The following is a 17,614-nucleotide window of genomic DNA, read 5'->3' as shown; positions in this document are numbered from 1 at the left end:
GACCTTGGGCCAGGTCAACCGGCGCACTCCGGCAGGCTTACACCAACGAAAACGGGTTCTGCTGAGGCGTCAGACCGGGGCATTCATCCCAGCCACGGCTCCACGTAGGCTCACACCTAACAGGAACGGGCGGTGCTGGGACGTAAGACCACTGCCTCCTTCTCTGCTACGTAAGAAATGTGGCAGCATATGGAACAAAAGTTAGCAGCCTCCCAATTCCGATCAGACATCTTTTCAGAACCGTGGCACATTTGTTGTGTTTGATTCATTGAATTCAGAATCGGGTGATCGGTTGTTAGCGTCAAAGGTCATTCCTAAAAAAACGACAGTACAAAATGTTGACGCTCACAGCAGACGAGTACCAATAGGTAAATTCAGACCTAACCGGTCCCACCATCCATTTGAAGGGAATGCTCCATATTTGAAGACATTGAAACAAGCATGAGATATGATGAAATAAGCTTACTTATAACTACTGGCTTACCCATAAGTGGAAAAGGCTATTTAAACAACACAATTTTTCTGCTGAGTAAATATGCTTCTCAATGTGCCATCGTTTCAATAAGTGGTGGCACCTTGCACAGCACAGACTGAGAGCCAATTGACAGCCGATATATCTAGAAAACATGCTCACGAATGCCATATATGAACGCCTTGACAATTATATCTTACTGGCCTTGATCGCCACATGGCCTATGAAATGGCAGGATTTGAAAAAGTTGTTGCAGTGTCATGATGCCTAGGTGACCTTGAAATAGACCCGAAAAAGTCTGCACATTATTGCGGGTGTGTAGCTCAGAAACTAAAAGGGTTTAGGGCAGTTTAGAAACTGGCAGGGCAGAACTGTGAATTACACCGAGTGACCATCAAGATGGCTCTTTCAGTTCAAAACCTCATATAAATATGAAACACTCTTTTTAAGCCGCTATAATAGAATGATACAATGCCTGCAGCAGCCCGTCTTAAACAAACCCATTCGTTCAAGATGTTCCCTGCCAGATCTGCAAACACACCCAGCGGCTCTGCGGCGGGCGCGTTTACTCTGTCTGCAGGCTATGTTGACACCCTAAGGCTGCCTTTTACCATGCCACGAGATAGTCCCGCGCCCACGTCTCGAGCCCAGAGCAATAACGGCGTTCGCAGCCCGACAGTGCAATCAGATCGCGTCCCAGTCTGAGACAGATGCCCTGGTCATTTGTTACCAGGCAGCCAGCCAGTGTGCCCAGAAGTCCTCTGATGGGGCTCGTCCGAGGCCAGCCAAAGTGAGGATCGACCCGGGCTCCGGGCGGCGCCGCCCGACGGTCGGGAGTCCTCTGATGGGGCTCATCCGGGACCAGCCGAAGTGAGGATCAAACCGGGCTCCGGCCGGCGCCACCCGTCAGGATGTTCATCTAGTGAGGCGTCATCATAGTCAGACTTTTCCGTTCCTCTACCATCTGACATGAAACACGGATCCAGGACCCCTGCGATCCAGGGAAACGGACGCTGGACTCGTCACCTAACGGTGTGCTGAGTGCAAGTGTTAAAACGGGCGCTTGCTTTGGCCAGTGAAATATCAAAAGATCACCAGGATCCTGGCCGAACGGGGTCGTCTGGTAGGGGACGATCGTCCTGAAGCATTGCACGTCACAGGCCTCACGGTCTCCCCGATCAAAATGGCGGCACGGGCTAAATTAAGTGACCAATCGGAACGACACAGCGTGAGTGGTGGACATAATTACACGTCTGAAGTTTCGCTAGGGAACAGCTCTCAGCTCACAACATTTCGCTCAAAACGCCTACTCAAAACCACGCTCGCAAATCACCTGAAACACATTTATAAAATCTCCCAATCTACCCAGCCAGTTGTCTTTCACTCCACCTCCACCGCGCCTCACCGATGAACAAGGCTCACGCTGCGCGCGTAGCTCTCTCCAGCGGCAGATGAAGTCCCGAGCGACAAAATTATCACGCGTCCGTGAACCACTCAGCGGACTGCCAGTTAGGCGCACGGCTCTGATTCCGGTCGCCTCATTTTGACGGAAATTGCCGAGCGGTATGAGCAGACCGTTCCTGGAAGACATCAGCCAAGAGGTGTAAAATGAACCTCTCACTCGGGTGTCAGGTTTGCTTTTGGCTGCAGGAACGCGGCTCGACCATCACCGACGCGAGTTCTATCCAGCGATGCCGAATGGATGAGCACGGTTGTTATGATTCTGAATTGATGATAGCGATAAATGTGATCGGTAGCTATCGTGTAACCATTTTGCATCTTTGTAGGTTATACTGCATTTTAGGCGTATTTATTGCGGTAAAAATATGTGTAGTGACGTTCATGTAATACCACGCAGAATCAAATAAGCTATTGAAGCTACTTCTTCAGTCAGTATGTTTTTTTACCTGAAGCAGCGGGCCACCACTTGGAAGAAAAGCTGCATTCGCCAGCAAAATCATACGACTCAAGTTATAATTTGCACTCGCGTGTTATTGGGGATTCACGACACACTCAGCTGCTGTGGCCCTATGGCATCGTCTGCCTCTCACCCCAACAGGGAGGGCGGGCACCGCGAGGAACTGAACCCAGCACTTCTGGTTTCCCAGGCGAGCAGCTCAACGGCTACACCACCAGTGCGTTACATCACTTTCACTCCCCATCTTGGTTGTCTTCCGAACCCCTCTTTAGTTGCCCTATACCTCTCTTTGGGCCAAGCCTGTCTTTATCACGGGTACAGGGCAGCCGTCCGTTGACCCTCCCCATCCCAGAGCCTGGCGCCGCCGCTGACCGCCCAGCCGACCTGACCGAGGCAACCCTGATCACTAGATGACGTCATCATTGGCGGTCCCACTGGATGACGTCATTGGATCCGTTACCGAGGCCGCGAAGGAGAGGATAGCTGGGCCAGACACTGGCAGTAGTGGCAGGCGGGACAGTGCTAATCGGGCATTTAAACACGCCATCCATTGAGACGAAGTTGTCAGATTTGTGTACAGAGACAACAGTTATGTAGTGTTTTCATGTCTGGGGATTGTGCGAAACCTGCCTTGCTGCTTTCGTCATCAGCGTGTTTCGAGTCTCCCCAGGCTGATGAAGCACAGCAGACTGACAGCTGGTCACAGTGGTGTAGCTATCCCACAACATGAATCCGTAACCATGACAACAACATGAGGTCGTAACCACGACAACAGCATGAACCCGTAACCATGAACACGCTTTCAAGACCGGCAACAACGATTATTTCCAGTCAAATTTAGAAGTCATATGGGCCAAGTGAAGGTCAGACAAGGGGCTGTAGTTTTTGCTTTCAATTGCCTAGTGGCGTCCAACGAATACAGTAAGACCAACTCCGCCAGCATGGACCTCAACGCACGGCGAACCTCACATTCGCCCCCCCCCCCCCCCACACACACACACACCCGCAATCAACGTTATCATAACAGGAGACCTCAACGCGTGTTTGAGAAAACCGAATCAGAAAGCCAGATGCTTCCCTGCGTGATTGCTGTTTGCTAGGTAAGACAGTAGTAGTAGCCTTATTCCTCGGAGAAAAACCAGTAGAATGGGGTACAGATGCGTTGACATTTCGGCAACATGCTTTTTATCCAAACGAATAGCAGAAGAGAATAGCAGAAGAGAGTCAGTTACTGAAAGTTACTGATTGCGTTAGACAACCCAGGCAGTGCTGCCAGCTGCAGCTTAAAAGCGGTGCTCACTACACCGGGCGGCGGTCGCCGCTAGGTGGCGGCGGCGCTGGGGTCGCGTAGTTCCTGCTCCTGCCGCGTGGTGGCACCCATGCAGCCCCCAGCGTCGAGAGGTGCTGGTTTTGCTTGCCAGCAGGCTGCCTTCTCCTCATGTGACGACTTTCGCTATGTTGGGGATGCTGGTTTTATGCCACAGAAGGTGTAGTCTTACGTGAGGGCGCGCGTTGTTTGAGCTCTCCAGGGATAAGTTTTAAAATATGAAGGCGCTCTTTCTGTCAGCTGTTCTTTGACTTGACACGCACTTCGGGTCGTGAAGTGCTTTTCAGTCTGGTGGTGAAACAGACTGACCCGCCTCTTTTTTCGCGCGCCCATTCGCTTTTGAGGAGCGTGGCAGCAGTGGGCAGTAATCATAAATAGCATAGCGGTATAGTAGATATGACAATGTGATAATAACCATAATAGCAGTAATAGGTGGCAATGGATACACCAAGGCGTGATGTATGGACACTTTGGCCTCTGCATTTATGAAGTGTCCTTGCTCTCCAACACTGTTGACGTCACTGTCCGACGTTGCTACAGGCACACAGGTAAGCAATATAATCGGGAAAAGGCACCCGCCGATCTTGGCAGGCAGGGCTTCACTGGCTTGTGCAGGTCTGTGACGGACTCGTCTTTCGGCACTCGCGGTTCACCCCGCGTCCCCACGACGCTTATCCAGGATCAGCTGCGTGCGCCAGCCATGAGTGTGCTGATGTGCCCCCTGGTGAGTGGCCCCGTGCGAACGCCGAGCCTATAACCCGTGCACGGCTCCCTGTGTGGGTTTGGTCTCGGCGGAGGACTCCATGGTGCGTGTAAGTTTGCTCCCCTATTACCCGCTCTCCTTCGTCGCATGGCCCTGAAATGGCCACCAACGGCCGACGGCACACCGACACGACGGCGCACGACGGCACAAACCAAATCACAGTTGCTGCTTTTTGTGTCGTCATGCTACGAATTGGCTGCTCATTTTGTGCCGTCATGATACGAATTGGCAGCTTTTAGTGTCGTCATGATACGAATTGGCTGCTTTTTGTGTCGTCATGCTACAAATTGGCTGCTTTGTGTTGGTATTTACCTGGCAATAGCTTTGCGCATTACTTCACAAAGCGTCTTCTTCATCTTAATGTACTGTGGCATAGGCATGCAGCTACTTAGGTTTATTAGGAGGCACTGGGAGAATCGTATTAAAGCGATTAAACAGGCGCCACTCCTAGTCATAGAGGCCTAGTAGGTTGATACGTGCTATGGTGAGGGTCAATTTGACTGCCGCCCCCAAAGGAATTAACAGAATAATTTCCGAACGGCGCGAAGTACCTGCACTAAACTTTGCAGAGCTATGGGTCATCAAATCGCAAATCTCACGGTATCAAGCAATTAGATGTGCCTTGTAAGGCCGCTGAACTGTGATAGGTGAAAACCAGGCTGGCTGTCGAAAATGGCTGTCAATGAAGACAACGTCTATGAAATCGTTCAATCTGATGCGGCAATGGAGTGCTAAGCAAAGCCATACATCCCTGAGATAGCTTCATAGGCAACAAAATAAATGAATTTGGGATACAGCAAATTTCATTGACCTGGGATCAGGTATCTTGTATTTGATACACCAACCGGCTCTTGGGCATCAGATGTTGACGTGGTTTGCAAATACTACAGCCTAAACGTGTCGCGATGGCCTAAGTTGAAATGTCTGAGACTGCCGCAAGCATACTGACAAGCTTCCTGATGGTCTCAAACTACAGTGCAGTATATTTTTTTTTTATAAATCGTCAGGAATGTGGTCTCAACACATGTCGAGAGAAACGTTGTCATTGAAATGTGTCTTCTATCAACCGCTTCAATAACTGGCTAGAAGCTTTGTGCAAAATTTGCGACAAATATCAGGACTATTTGCAGAATATTTGCGAAATGTTGCTATTTTACAATTAAAGCGCCACAGACGTCAGTGCGCAATGAAAATAAAAACGCTATCAGGAGCTGGATGAACCGCGTGGTGTGCAATAATTGAGCCTGGCACGCCTGTGAGACACTATATTGCCCAATGACATGAGCATCAAGGTCACAGCCTGGTGTTGCATTCCACGCCACGACTTCATATTCCAAGCCGGTGTCGAGAAACAACAGTCTTACGTTACTGGGTTCGTGTCACCTTAGCTCTCATGTCGAAGTCTCTGACATTTCCTTCTGTTCTCAGACATCACCTTTAACTGTGCACAGGTATATACCAAAGGCAACGGAGAACGCTTTAGTGGTTTCGTTACGAAATCGAAAAGTGACTTTGCGTTTCAAACAGTCAGACAGAGAGTGCTCAAAACCTAAATACGCCGAAACAGAGCTCAAGTGTTTCCGAATGCACCCCATAAGGAGGCCTCCAGTGAACCTCTTCAAGACAGATCGCGTTCGTCCTCAGTGGCGTCGAGCTTTCGGATCGGAGAGCGCTCGTCCGCTGACAGGTATTCGAGCTATCGCACCTCGTCCACTGGCGGGTGTTCGAGCTATCACACCTCGTCCACTGGCAGGAATTCGAGCTATCGAACCCCGTCCGCTGCAGGTATTCGAGCTATCGCACCTCGTCCACTGGCATGTATTCGAGCTATCGCACCTCGTCCACTGGCAGGTATTCGAGCTATCGCACCTCGTCCACTGGCAGGAATTCGAGCTATCGAACCTCGTCCACTGCAGGTATTCGAGCTATCGAACCTCGTCCATTGCAGGCATTCGAGCTATCGAACCTCGTCCACTGGCAGGTACTCGAGCTATCGCACCTCGTCCACTGACAGGTATTCGAGCTATCGCACCTCATCCACTGGCAGGTATTCGAGCTATCGAGCCTCGTCCACTGGCTGGTGTTCGAGCTACCAGACCGCATGAACACTCGTTCAGTGGCAGGTGTTCGAGCTGCCAGACTGGACGAGCACTCGTCCACTAGCAGGTGTTTGAGCTATCACACCTCGTCCACTGGCCGATGTTCGAGTTACCAGACCGCATGAGCGCCCGTCCACTGTCAAGTGTTCGAGCTGCCAGACTGGACGAGTGCTCGTCCGCTGGCAGGCTGTCTGGTGTTGGCCGAGCTCCAGGTCGTCCGAGCAGGCACACAGCGGTTTCCTCTCCCAGTTAACGAGCGGAAGCTCACAGAGATAAGAACTCGCATGAACATACAAACTTCACAAAGCCCGGCAAAATGATAACAGCTGATGTGGCTCAACAAACACTTAAGAGTTAAAGGCTTGCCAGCCACAGGCCGGAAAGTTCTACAATGGCCATCCGCCCGGCACGGGACCTGTGAGGCACGGATCAGAGGCAGAAGCTCTGTCGAAGCGAATAAACTCCTCATGAACAAATGTTTACGCAGGAAATATGCAACTCTAGACAGTAGGCATGCACCGGTGAGGCTTCTTCTAGCGATTCAACCCGCTAATCATCAGGCTCCCGAGAGAGAGAACACCAACTAAGATAGACAACACCATATTTACAAGGCAGGTAGAGCTCTTGTGTGGAAATCTTGTGAAAATTTACATGTTTAGGTCGTGACTCTGAGCTCAGCTACTATCAAATAGGCTCAAACTCGAAGTCAGTGCCGGAATTGTCCGCCGATCTTTTCATGCTACTCAGTTGAGCTTACGTCTCTCCAAGCATAAGGTGAGCGAAGGTCACTTGAGGCTCCATCTTTATCTGGCCTAAAGAACTACGAAAGAAGATGGCAAACATTTCAAGATAATGTTGGTGCGTGAATTGAGAAACGGCGACAGTAAGTTCATTAAACGAAACACTGACAAAGGCCATTTAAGGTCCGTGGACACCCCTAACCTTCCTGGTGGGGTGCCTGCGATAAGAAAATTTAAAATGAGCGTCAAATGTCTCCGCCCCTGCAACTCGCGGGTAGATAATTATCCCCGCCAGTGACCGCTTAACTCATTTATGTAGTGTGATTTCAAGGGACCTGTTTCAGCAGAATGTCAGACGAGCTTTCCACGCCGCAAGAGATCTGTTTCCACAGGATGACAGATCAGCTCTGTTTGCCGCAGGAGATCTGTTTCAGTAGGATGACAGACCAGCTCTCTACGCCGCAAGAGATTTGTTTCAGCAGGATGTCAGACCAGCCCTCCACGTTGAATTCCACAGCCCACACATCCCCCGGCCGCGCATGTAAGGGCGTTGGGCCGCGGCTTGAGGAAGGCGCCTCCGGGGCATGTGACCATCGCGGCGACGCGCATGGTCGATAGTTGCGTGGGCCAGGGTGACGAAGCTAATCAGCTGAGCGCCTCTACTGAGAAGACGGGCATGCAGTCCAGGGATCGCCCATTCCGAAAGGAAAGGGGTGGGAGTGGAAGATAGCTTAACTACTAATACTAATCATTCTCGACTGAAGCCTCGCGACCGGCTGAGACGATGGGCCAGGGAAGCAATTCTGTAAAGACTGGTCAGAGAAAGTATTGCGGAATTGGAGTCTGGTCCTCCCCGCGACACATCCGGCGTTTCTTGTCACCATAGCAGCCTCTGATGGCAGAATGGTAGCTGCACTATTGTATCAAACTAAACTGACGTGCATGACACCAGGGGATAATTATTGATGTAAGCGTTCGTGGCAGTCTCTCATGGCCTAATGGTAGCTGCGTTATTGTATTAAACTACACTGACGTGCATGACACCAGGGGATAATTATTGATGTAAGCGTTCGTGGCAGTCTCTGATGGCATAATGGTAGCTGCGTATTGTATTAAACTACACTGACGTGCATGACGCCAGGGGATAGTTATTGATGTAAGCGTTCGTGGCAGTCTCTGATGGCATAATGGTAGCTGCACTATTGTATTAAACTACACTGACGTGCATGACACCAGGGGATAATTACTGATGTAAGCGTTCGTGGCAGCCTCTGATGGCAGAATGGTAGCTGCACTATTGTATCAAACTAAACTGACGTGCATGACAACAGAGGATAATTATTGATGCAAGCGTTCGTGGCAGTCTCTGATGGCATAATGGTAGCCGCACTATTGTATTAAACTACACTGACGTGCATGACACCAGGGGATAATTATCGATGTAAGCATTCGTGGCAGTCTCTGATGGCGTAATGGTAGCTGCACTATTGTATTAAACTACACTGATGTGCATGACACCAGGGGATAATTATTGATGTAAGCGTTCGTGGCAGTCTCTCATGGCCTAATGGTAGCTGCGTTATTGTATTAAACTACACTGACGTGCATGACACCAGGGGATAATTATTGATGTAAGCGTTCGTGACAGTCTCTGATGGCATAATGGTTGCTGCACTATTGTATCAAACTAAACTGACGTGCATGACAGCAGGGGATAATTATTGATGTAAGCGTTCGTGACAGTCTCTGATGGCGTAATGGTAGCTGCGTTATTGTATTAAACTAAACTGACGTGCATGCCAACAGTAAATGATTACTGATGTTCGTGGGGGCAGTTTTTAGTCGTTTTCGGTGAATGTTACCGTGAGCGCGTTTGCAGTGGAGCTGAGCTCAATAAGCTGGTGTTCGGGTCAGGATTCAAAAATTAAGGTTTTCTCAATGGCGTGCCGTGATCTCATAACTTTTGCACTGATTGCGTAATGCAAAATGGCATGTCGTGAAATGTGAAGGCTACACAATGTATTCCGCCGCATAGCTACAGGGCAACTCATAGTAACTGTGCATCATGCTCGACAGAAATTAAGGTGGTAGTAAAAGAATTAACGAGTAAACATAATGCAAGCCAAAACCACGCCTCTGCTGTTTTTTAAATAATGGCTTTTTAATTGAGTATGTGTAGATTATGTTTGCAACTTTAACATGGGCCTCAAAATAAACCAGACACCCTTCGAATTTAGTATTCAGGTCGAAGGGTATGTTGAATTGAAACGATGGACTCACCGATGAAAACGGTAGCAACGCACTGGTGGAAACGTCTACATCCGGGAAAACTTGGCTTATTACCACCACGATCCAGGTAAACAGCGATGTAGTTCAAATGCAGTTCAGTATTTGGAGAGATCAGGAACATGGAAATAGCCCCTAATGCATTCTAGCATGCGTATGTGAAATACAAATCACATACTGACCGCGGCTTTATCCGCTTTTATGATTAGTTACCATAATGCTGTGCCACGGTATTTAATTGAACTCAGCACCGTAATACAAACGCCATTTGGAAGGAACCAGAACATCTCAACCACCAAGTTCTCATCTTTCCCCGCGGAGAGACACATCTAGGGAGCAGAATTGTAAGAGCAAAGATTGTTCGGAACTTACAAAAATGATGTGATAACGATAGCTTTTCGACGTTAACTGTCTAAAAATCTAAGATAGGCGTGGTAAGGCTATGCAGCTCATGACTGACTCTCATTTGTCAATACCGCAGTTCAGTCAACACGTCAATGTGTCAGTGTCAGTGCCGCAGCTCAGTTCAGTTATTTGTTAAAACTGGAGGCTACGTCACGTTAAACCGGTTGACGTTGTCCGGTACCAATGTAATAAAACCTGCTGGCGGAGTTCATCAATCCGGATAGTTTCGCCTAGTAGCAAACGCAAATCAAAACGCGATGCACACACAAAGTGCACTCGTCATAAGCAGCATATTTGATGTGACCACATAATCGTGGCGAAAGTTCCGCGGCAGGCTCTCGGCTCCGTGCTCGACTCAGTCAGCGACTGGAGACGGACCGCTCTCCCGCACCGAAGGCGGAGGCAGGGACCACTGACCGGGGACGCATGGTGTACGCCCGGTTGGAAGGTGGCTGTACAGGTCACGGTCGTAGGTGTCCGGTGGGCGGAGCAGGTCGTCGTCTGCGGTGACGCAGTCGGCTCCTGACAGACATGATTCCTGCGGCTGGACTAGTTCACCAAAGCCGCCGCTGCGACTCTCCACCTCTGACGCAGCGTTGTATGGCTTCGATCTCCAGCTCTGCTCGCCTTATTGGAAGTGGCCTGTTGCTACGTTGGCTGGACGGGGGGGGGGGGGGGGGGGAGGCTGACCGTGGTGACGCTGGGCGGCTGATTCTGCTGCTGGTCTTGCCACCTGTGGCAATCCGCCGCCGATGGTTCGCTGAGACAGCATGGCATGTGTGGACTCGTGAGCGTTGTATTGAACACCCTGGTATTCATTAAAAGGAATGCTGATTTTTCTCTTCTTTAATTCTGTAGCTGTTTCCCACTGGATCGTTACAAGACCGTAAACGATTTTGGCGTTATTGATGACAGTCCTTTGTGTCTGAGGCGATTGATTGTGCGTATGTGTCAAACATGCCCAATCCAAGGCCAAACTGAGTCAAACATGTCCAATCGTTCTTTCACATGGAATCCACGATGCGTACACTTGGAAGAATGTGTTTGTATGGTCAACCATATAGCAATCCTGAGGACAAACACTGTGTAAAAGTTGTAGTGATTTCCGTGAGTGAAAGTCACGCTATGTCAGATAAACATAGAACAGGCAAGTGCCACTAAGCACAGTTTGCGCGTTCATCCATCACATAAGTCGCCCTGCCTTCGCCTGCGGTTGCAGCTGCAATATGTGACCAGTACGACTTTAGTGTATTTACTCAGCCTTGCTCTTCGCTGCATAACATCAGCATGATCATGATCATTGCTACACATTGCAAGAATCTGTGACATCCTTTGACGAGCAGAGGTCTTTGTCATGTCCTCAGATATGGTCGCGTGGAACGGTTCATCATATTACGCCAAATTTCGTTCATCGCGGCGTTTTGATAGAGTGGTTATCAGACAGACAGAACAGGTGTTTCACCTCATATGCGACCTGGAACTTGAACTTTCAGAGGTTAAATGTATGTGTAGAATTTTACGCATTCACAATTGAAATAGTACAGACAGGCTTAAATCATTCCATGCTAATCCAATGCTTATTCGATGACCGTAGCATGAATATCTCCACAGCATAGCAATACAAGGTTGACATGCCGCTGATGACCTAGCTTTAGTTCAGAAGTCGCATGTGTGAAAATGAGTGATCTCTTGACTTCCTAGTTTTAGCTCAGAAGTCGAGAGGTCACTCATTTCACCCAAATCAAAGACCCGAACATTTTAAGAACTGGAAGAAAGCCAGGGACACACTGGTGCCCACATAAGTAGTCTTTGTTTTTTTTATTTGGATCTTATACTGACTAAGGTGTAGTCTTATTAACGACGTGGTCCCTTTCAGATCATTATCGTGATCTGGAAAGCCACTTGTTGACCCGGAGTCAAAGGCCGTTGCATAGTTTAGGACACAAAACAACATGTCGGTTTTATTCTGATCCTGTGCCTGTCCTAGTTCAAAATTCAGTGGTGGGTCAGGTACCAATGTCGGGCGAGGGCCATATCATTCAAATATATCCCTTGAAACGGCGCTACGCTACAGCCAAAACTGGGTCATTTTTTTCACCAACCCACAGAAGGTTATGTTGTAGTAATGACAAGTTGTGCATCTTTGAATTTCGATCATTGCAGCGAGCGCTGGGAAGACCAAACAGGAACAATGGTAACGCTGGATACGAATGGATCAATGAATAGAAATGTGGAACGCGTTCTTTAAAGGAAACGCTCCACATTTGCATGTGATTTTGAACTGAACTAGCCATCTTAAAGATAATTCGGTGTAATTCACAACCCTGATTTTCTAAAGACCCAAACCCCTCTGGTTTCTGAGCCAGACTGCCGTTAAGATTTGCAGACTATTTCGGGGAGGCTATTTTAAGCTCAAACAGGCGTTCATGAACTCGTAATGACGTCATCAAAACCCTGCCATTTCATTGGCCATACGGTGATCAAGGCCAAACTAAATGTAATTATTGAGTCGTTCGCATCTTGAGCATGATTTCCAGATGTAACAGCCGTCAATTGGCTCTCAATCAACGTTGTGCAAGGTACGATGACGCGATCAAACGATGGCGTAGTGAAAAGCATATTTACTACAAAGAAAATTTGCATTGTCTAAAGCGGTCTTTTCTACTTAAAAGTGTACCAATAGTTATAAGTGGGCCTTTTTGTCATAACTGATGTTTGCTTCAATATCTTAAAATGCGGAGCATTCCGTTTAACGCACCGCAGTTATCTGCATGATTTCTGCTGCCCTCTAACGTCACATGACCATTGAAGCGACGCTTCCACCGCCCGTCGGCTATTCCAGCCAGGAACGAATGGCGCCACATGCCTAGCGTCACCCCACCACGTGCCGGTGCGTCGTGAAATTCAAAAATTTTGCTTTCGTGCATAATTTTTGTGGACGGCTGCCTCGCGTCGCAAGGCAGACGCCACAACCGGCTGAACTTTCGGAACGGACCAAGGTTGATCACGGGACGGCACGATGTCAAATATAGTGTTGCATGTATCCTCCGCCAAGTTGCACCATAAAGTTGCGTCCAGGAATGGAACCAACGCAGTGTGTGCGGTGGAATCCGGAGTAAAAGAAAGTAGGGTGGTGTTGATCTGTGTCTGCGAAAAAAAAATCACCGTGAGTACAAGATATCAAACGTTCAAGCTCCCAATACAACTAAGGTTTTTCCGAACAAATAAAATTGCTTAACTCCTACCTCCTGGTGTAATGAAGGTCAGTTGCTTGCAACTGAGGACGCAACCCATCACCGCGGAACACCAAGATCCAAGGGCATTTTTCCTTACATTAACTTCCCGACACGTGCCAAAGCGTTGGCCACGCTATTTTTTACGCTGGTCACTCTGGATTTCTATTAAGTCAGCAGTGTTTACTAGCTCTGCTCTTCCTTCCAGCTGTCGACAAGTCTCTTGGAAAGGTCGACAAGTTCAGTTTTGCTTTCACGCATAACTGTGCTGTGGCAGCGCATTGGGCAGTCTTTCCTAAGGTCTTGTGCGTGCGTGTACAGTCATGCTATTTTACGTGATACTTGTTTGTGCCTCGACCTACTTTCGGCGAGGAACGGCAGGATGTCTTGTTGATCACAATGGCTCGAATTACTCACATGCGTTTGCATGTGAATTTTTGATGATGTGAATTGCATGAAATGTTTTGGAATTCTAAGCTTTTGCAAAAACCGACTTCACGTCGCCTTGAAATGGAAAGCCATTCTTCCGCAGCAAAACCATTTTGGAGCGGATTGTTATTTCAAAACAATATTTTATTTAAATATCGACAACGCAAATTCAAGTGTAAGAAATCCCGGGAGAACTCAGATTTTGGGGGTAAGTTGGGTCAACACTGGTGGCATAGTTTCTTCCCTAACCGATTTTAGAAAATGGCACCCCTGTAAAAGTGTTCATTTCTATCCATCCTTTTACATTCTGCAAATCATTTTACACAAGGAGGTGCTTGTCCCTATACATCCTAAACGTTCTATTTAATTGTGTGTCACCACGTTGAAGTGTGGTGCTGGGCTGAGTTTGGTGTGTTCCGTATACGAAGACGCGATATTACTTTTAGGGGACATTAATCAATACTGTCGCACTGGTAAGGTACACATACGTTTTGTATAAACCAATTGAGCAAACTTTTTCATTTACCGCTATCTCGGGAATAAACATTCCAAATCTAGCGACTTAAAACGGAAAACCCAGGGCACCGGTAAGTGTGAAGAGTTTGCCTTCCGATAGATGCTATGCGGTGTGTGTCTGGTTTGCTGTGTAGGAAATCATGAAAGAGTTTTGGGTGTGATTTCAAGGAATGAAGCTGAAGACCATGAGCTTTTTTATTTTCTGGGCCTATTCTCTTATCAGAGGGGTGCACACAACTATCAACATTCTGGAGATTTAAAATTCAGACCCGCTTCGCGTATCATGTGGCTTTATCGGTAATGACCAAGCACTTACGGGCGCTGATGAGCATTTTTAAAAGCCTTAGTCCAATATCCTATGCCCTTAAGCCAGCAAAACACCTTTGCACATACCATATGTAGTGTTCCGAGCGTGGGCATGTCATCAAAGGCCACCAAATAACACCTGTCGGACCAGAACACTCCCAAGTGAGCGAGCGACGCTGTTTTTCGCTGTTCCGGTGGTAATTTCAGCGATCCATTTGCAACGCTTTTCAAACAACATACCAATCAATTGGATGTTAGAGTTTCGACCGCAGTGTATTACCGAATCCGTGAGCCATCAAATAAGGAGACACGCTAACACAGTGCTTAGCACTGTGCTGGCAGTTCTCTAGCTAGCGCTGATAGTTTCCTTATTAGCATTACCACGCGGCTTAGGTAGGAGTCAATTTGACTTTCCTGCGGGTTTTTTCCAGAAAAACTCACGAACGGTGCGACATAGCACACCAAAACTTTGTATAGTTGTAGACAACTGTGTGGCGGATTTTTTTGAAATTACCAAGTTAGATGCAACTCACAAAGTTGGTGGCATGTAGCGGACCAAATTTTGGCCATGGCTGCCGGCGAAGGACTTGCTGGAGAATCGTTCCAGCAAGTGTTATGATACCACAGCGAAGTGTTAGCCCTGTCATGCAGGTTCAAGATGCCGTTTTTAGACAATGAGCCAGATAAGGTTAGGGCTACTATTAGTTTTGTTAACCTTAGGTAAAGTGTGACAGTTCACATCAAGGTCAAGGTCAGGAAGATCACTGAACTGAAATAGCTTTGTCTTAACCTATTGCTTTGAAGAACGCGCCACCAAGGGTATCTTTCGACGCTGATTGTAAATTTTCAGGTGTATCTAGCATAGCTACGTATGCAGATAGCACCGTTGAAGTGCAACAACTGTTGAACCTTAGCGCGTTGGGGCTTAGCAACGATTACGGCCAAAACAATAGTCAGCAGTCGTGTAAGTAGGTTCCGATAATGCTGTTTGCCGCTGTTTCGAACTGACCCGAAATTTGCCAAAATCCTGTCGTACGTTCACCTCCGTCCCGAAGCCCAGCTGTACTGAATAGACGCCTCAGCAACCGATACGTTCATTTTGCATTGAGCATTTTGCAATATTTCACCATGTGCAGATTTCTAATCCAACGCTGCCTGTCTTCCACACCCTGAGACAGCCTCCGTCGTTTACATCGTGATGTGATATTCCATGTAGCATCGATACAAATCCTTCGATTCAGTGCACTGCAGAGCAACGCACAAACGGACCTCATCTCATTAATTTTACGTTAGTTCAGGTGTGTGCTAGGCCGTGGGAAATGACCAAACGTGCCTTTCTAAAGCCTGCTGTAGGACTGCCTCTGCTCAGGATTGAATGTTGAAAGGTTAACGAAAATTAATTCTTCAGATATTTACAAATGAATATAAAATTGTTAATTATTCTAAAATTGTAGTTAGGGCTGATAAAATACCGGAGAAGGGCCGATCAAGCCAGTTCTCCCACAAGGAAATCGGGTTAAGCCAGTGCTGCCAGTGCTGCCTGGGACACGCACTCACCGGGTCGCTGCTAGGGACCGCGAAGTGTCCCACCAGCCCTCCGACAACGGCGCCGACCAGTAGCGCAGCCGCCACCGACACCGTCAGCTTGATATCCACCATGTTCAGCCCTGCGCGTCACACTGTGCGACAGCGTCAGTCGCACTGGCGCGGCGCCGCACTCGCGCTCCGGAGTCTCCCGGAGGGCCACTCCCATAGCGCGCTACCTACGCACGTCGGCGGCCGCAGCGTTCGTCGGCGTGCCCGTCCGCGCTCAGTGCTGGGCAATGGCGGGCCTGTATCATAAAACACGACGCGCCGGGTACGCTTCGGCCTGGGACTGTGAGCGCGGACAACCGGGCTGGCGGCGCGCGGTCTGTCGGCCGCAGACGGTCAGTGTCAGCAGGCCGCCAATACCGGCCTCGGGCGAGCAAAGCACGCTGGAGGGCCGGACCTCTTTCCGCGGCACGGTCTCTGGAAACATCATTCCTTCGCCGACATCAGCCGATGGCAGGCGTCGAGTGCAGGCTGTTCGTTACCCCACATCTTTTCACATTACTCGTACGTGGTGCCGGTTTACCGGAACTGAACGGATTCGCAGTCGGTGGGTGCTCGACTTCCAGCAAGAGTCTTATCCTCAAATCATTCTCTTGGGTTTTGGCTCCAGACAAGTTCTACATACCAACACAGCATACCTAATCGACGAGTCGTAGTGCTTGTCGCTGGGTTGTCTAAAACTGGAAATGGCGGTTTTGGTCAGGGCAGGACGAGCCCGGCATGCTCTTACCATCTGACGTACAAGTCAGCGTAACTCTGGGAGATGGGAGTTCTGGACCAGGACGAGACGGAATGTCTGTCAGTTGGTCTTACAGGCTAGCGTAACTCTGGAGGATGGGAAATCTGGACCAGGACGAGACGGAATGTCTGTCAGTTGGTCATACAAGCTAGCGTAACTCTGGAGGATGGGAGTTCTGGACCAGGACGAGACGGAATGTCTGTCAGTTGGTCTTACAGGCTAGCGTAACTCTGGAGGATGGGAAATCTGGACCAGGACGAGTCGGAGTGTCTGTCAGTTGGTCTTACAGGCTAGCGTAACTCTGGAGGATGGGAAATCTGGACCAGGACGAGACGGAGTGTCTGTCAGTTAGTCTACAGGCCAGCGTAACCCTGGAGGGTGGGAGCTCTGGACCAGGACGAGACGGAGTGTCTGTCAGTTAGTCTACAGGCCAGCGTAACTCTGAAGGATGGGAGGTCTGGGCCAAGGCTAGACGGGGTGCCTGCCAGTTGACGTACAGACCTGTGTCTCGGGGTACTCCGCGGTGATGCAGCACAAGCAGCAGCACGTCCCTGTCTAGCTGCTGCTAGAGTGTCGCGGTCGTGGCCAGAATCCACCACACTGTGGTACAATCTGTGTTTTTGTTCACGGTATGGTCTGCGTGTAAGCAAAGTCAAATGATCCCCTGTCGGTGATCTAAGGCTCTAAAGGAAACAACCTAACACTGCGTTTTCCAACGATGGGTTGCGTGTCGGATACACTATTGTGCGTTGTAGACGGAAGGTCATCTCTCTCTCTCTCTCTCTCTC

General features: G+C 48.9%; 1 protein-coding gene across 2 annotated transcripts in view; it reads right to left on the bottom strand.

Moving 5' to 3' along the window:
* Positions 1 to 16,178, bottom strand: part of LOC119113965 (superoxide dismutase [Cu-Zn]) — a 50,687-nt gene extending 34,509 nt beyond the window's left edge. For both annotated transcript variants that reach the window (XM_037238204.1, XM_037238203.1), the window contains exon 1: positions 16,052 to 16,178. In XM_037238204.1, coding sequence (XP_037094099.1) covers positions 16,052 to 16,153 — 102 coding nt within the window. In that variant the 5' untranslated portion in view covers positions 16,154 to 16,178. The remainder of the gene's footprint in view (positions 1 to 16,051) is intronic.
* Positions 16,179 to 17,614: the final 1,436 nt, after the last annotated feature.

Source organism: Pollicipes pollicipes, unplaced genomic scaffold (assembly GCF_011947565.3).
Source record: "Pollicipes pollicipes isolate AB1234 unplaced genomic scaffold, Ppol_2.1 Scaffold_7262;HRSCAF=8765_pilon_pilon_pilon, whole genome shotgun sequence".
In the NCBI taxonomy this organism is placed as follows: domain Eukaryota; kingdom Metazoa; phylum Arthropoda; class Thecostraca; order Pollicipedomorpha; family Pollicipedidae; genus Pollicipes; species Pollicipes pollicipes.
Note: the sequence above shows the minus strand (reverse complement) of the source record. Positions and strands in the feature narration are given on the sequence as shown.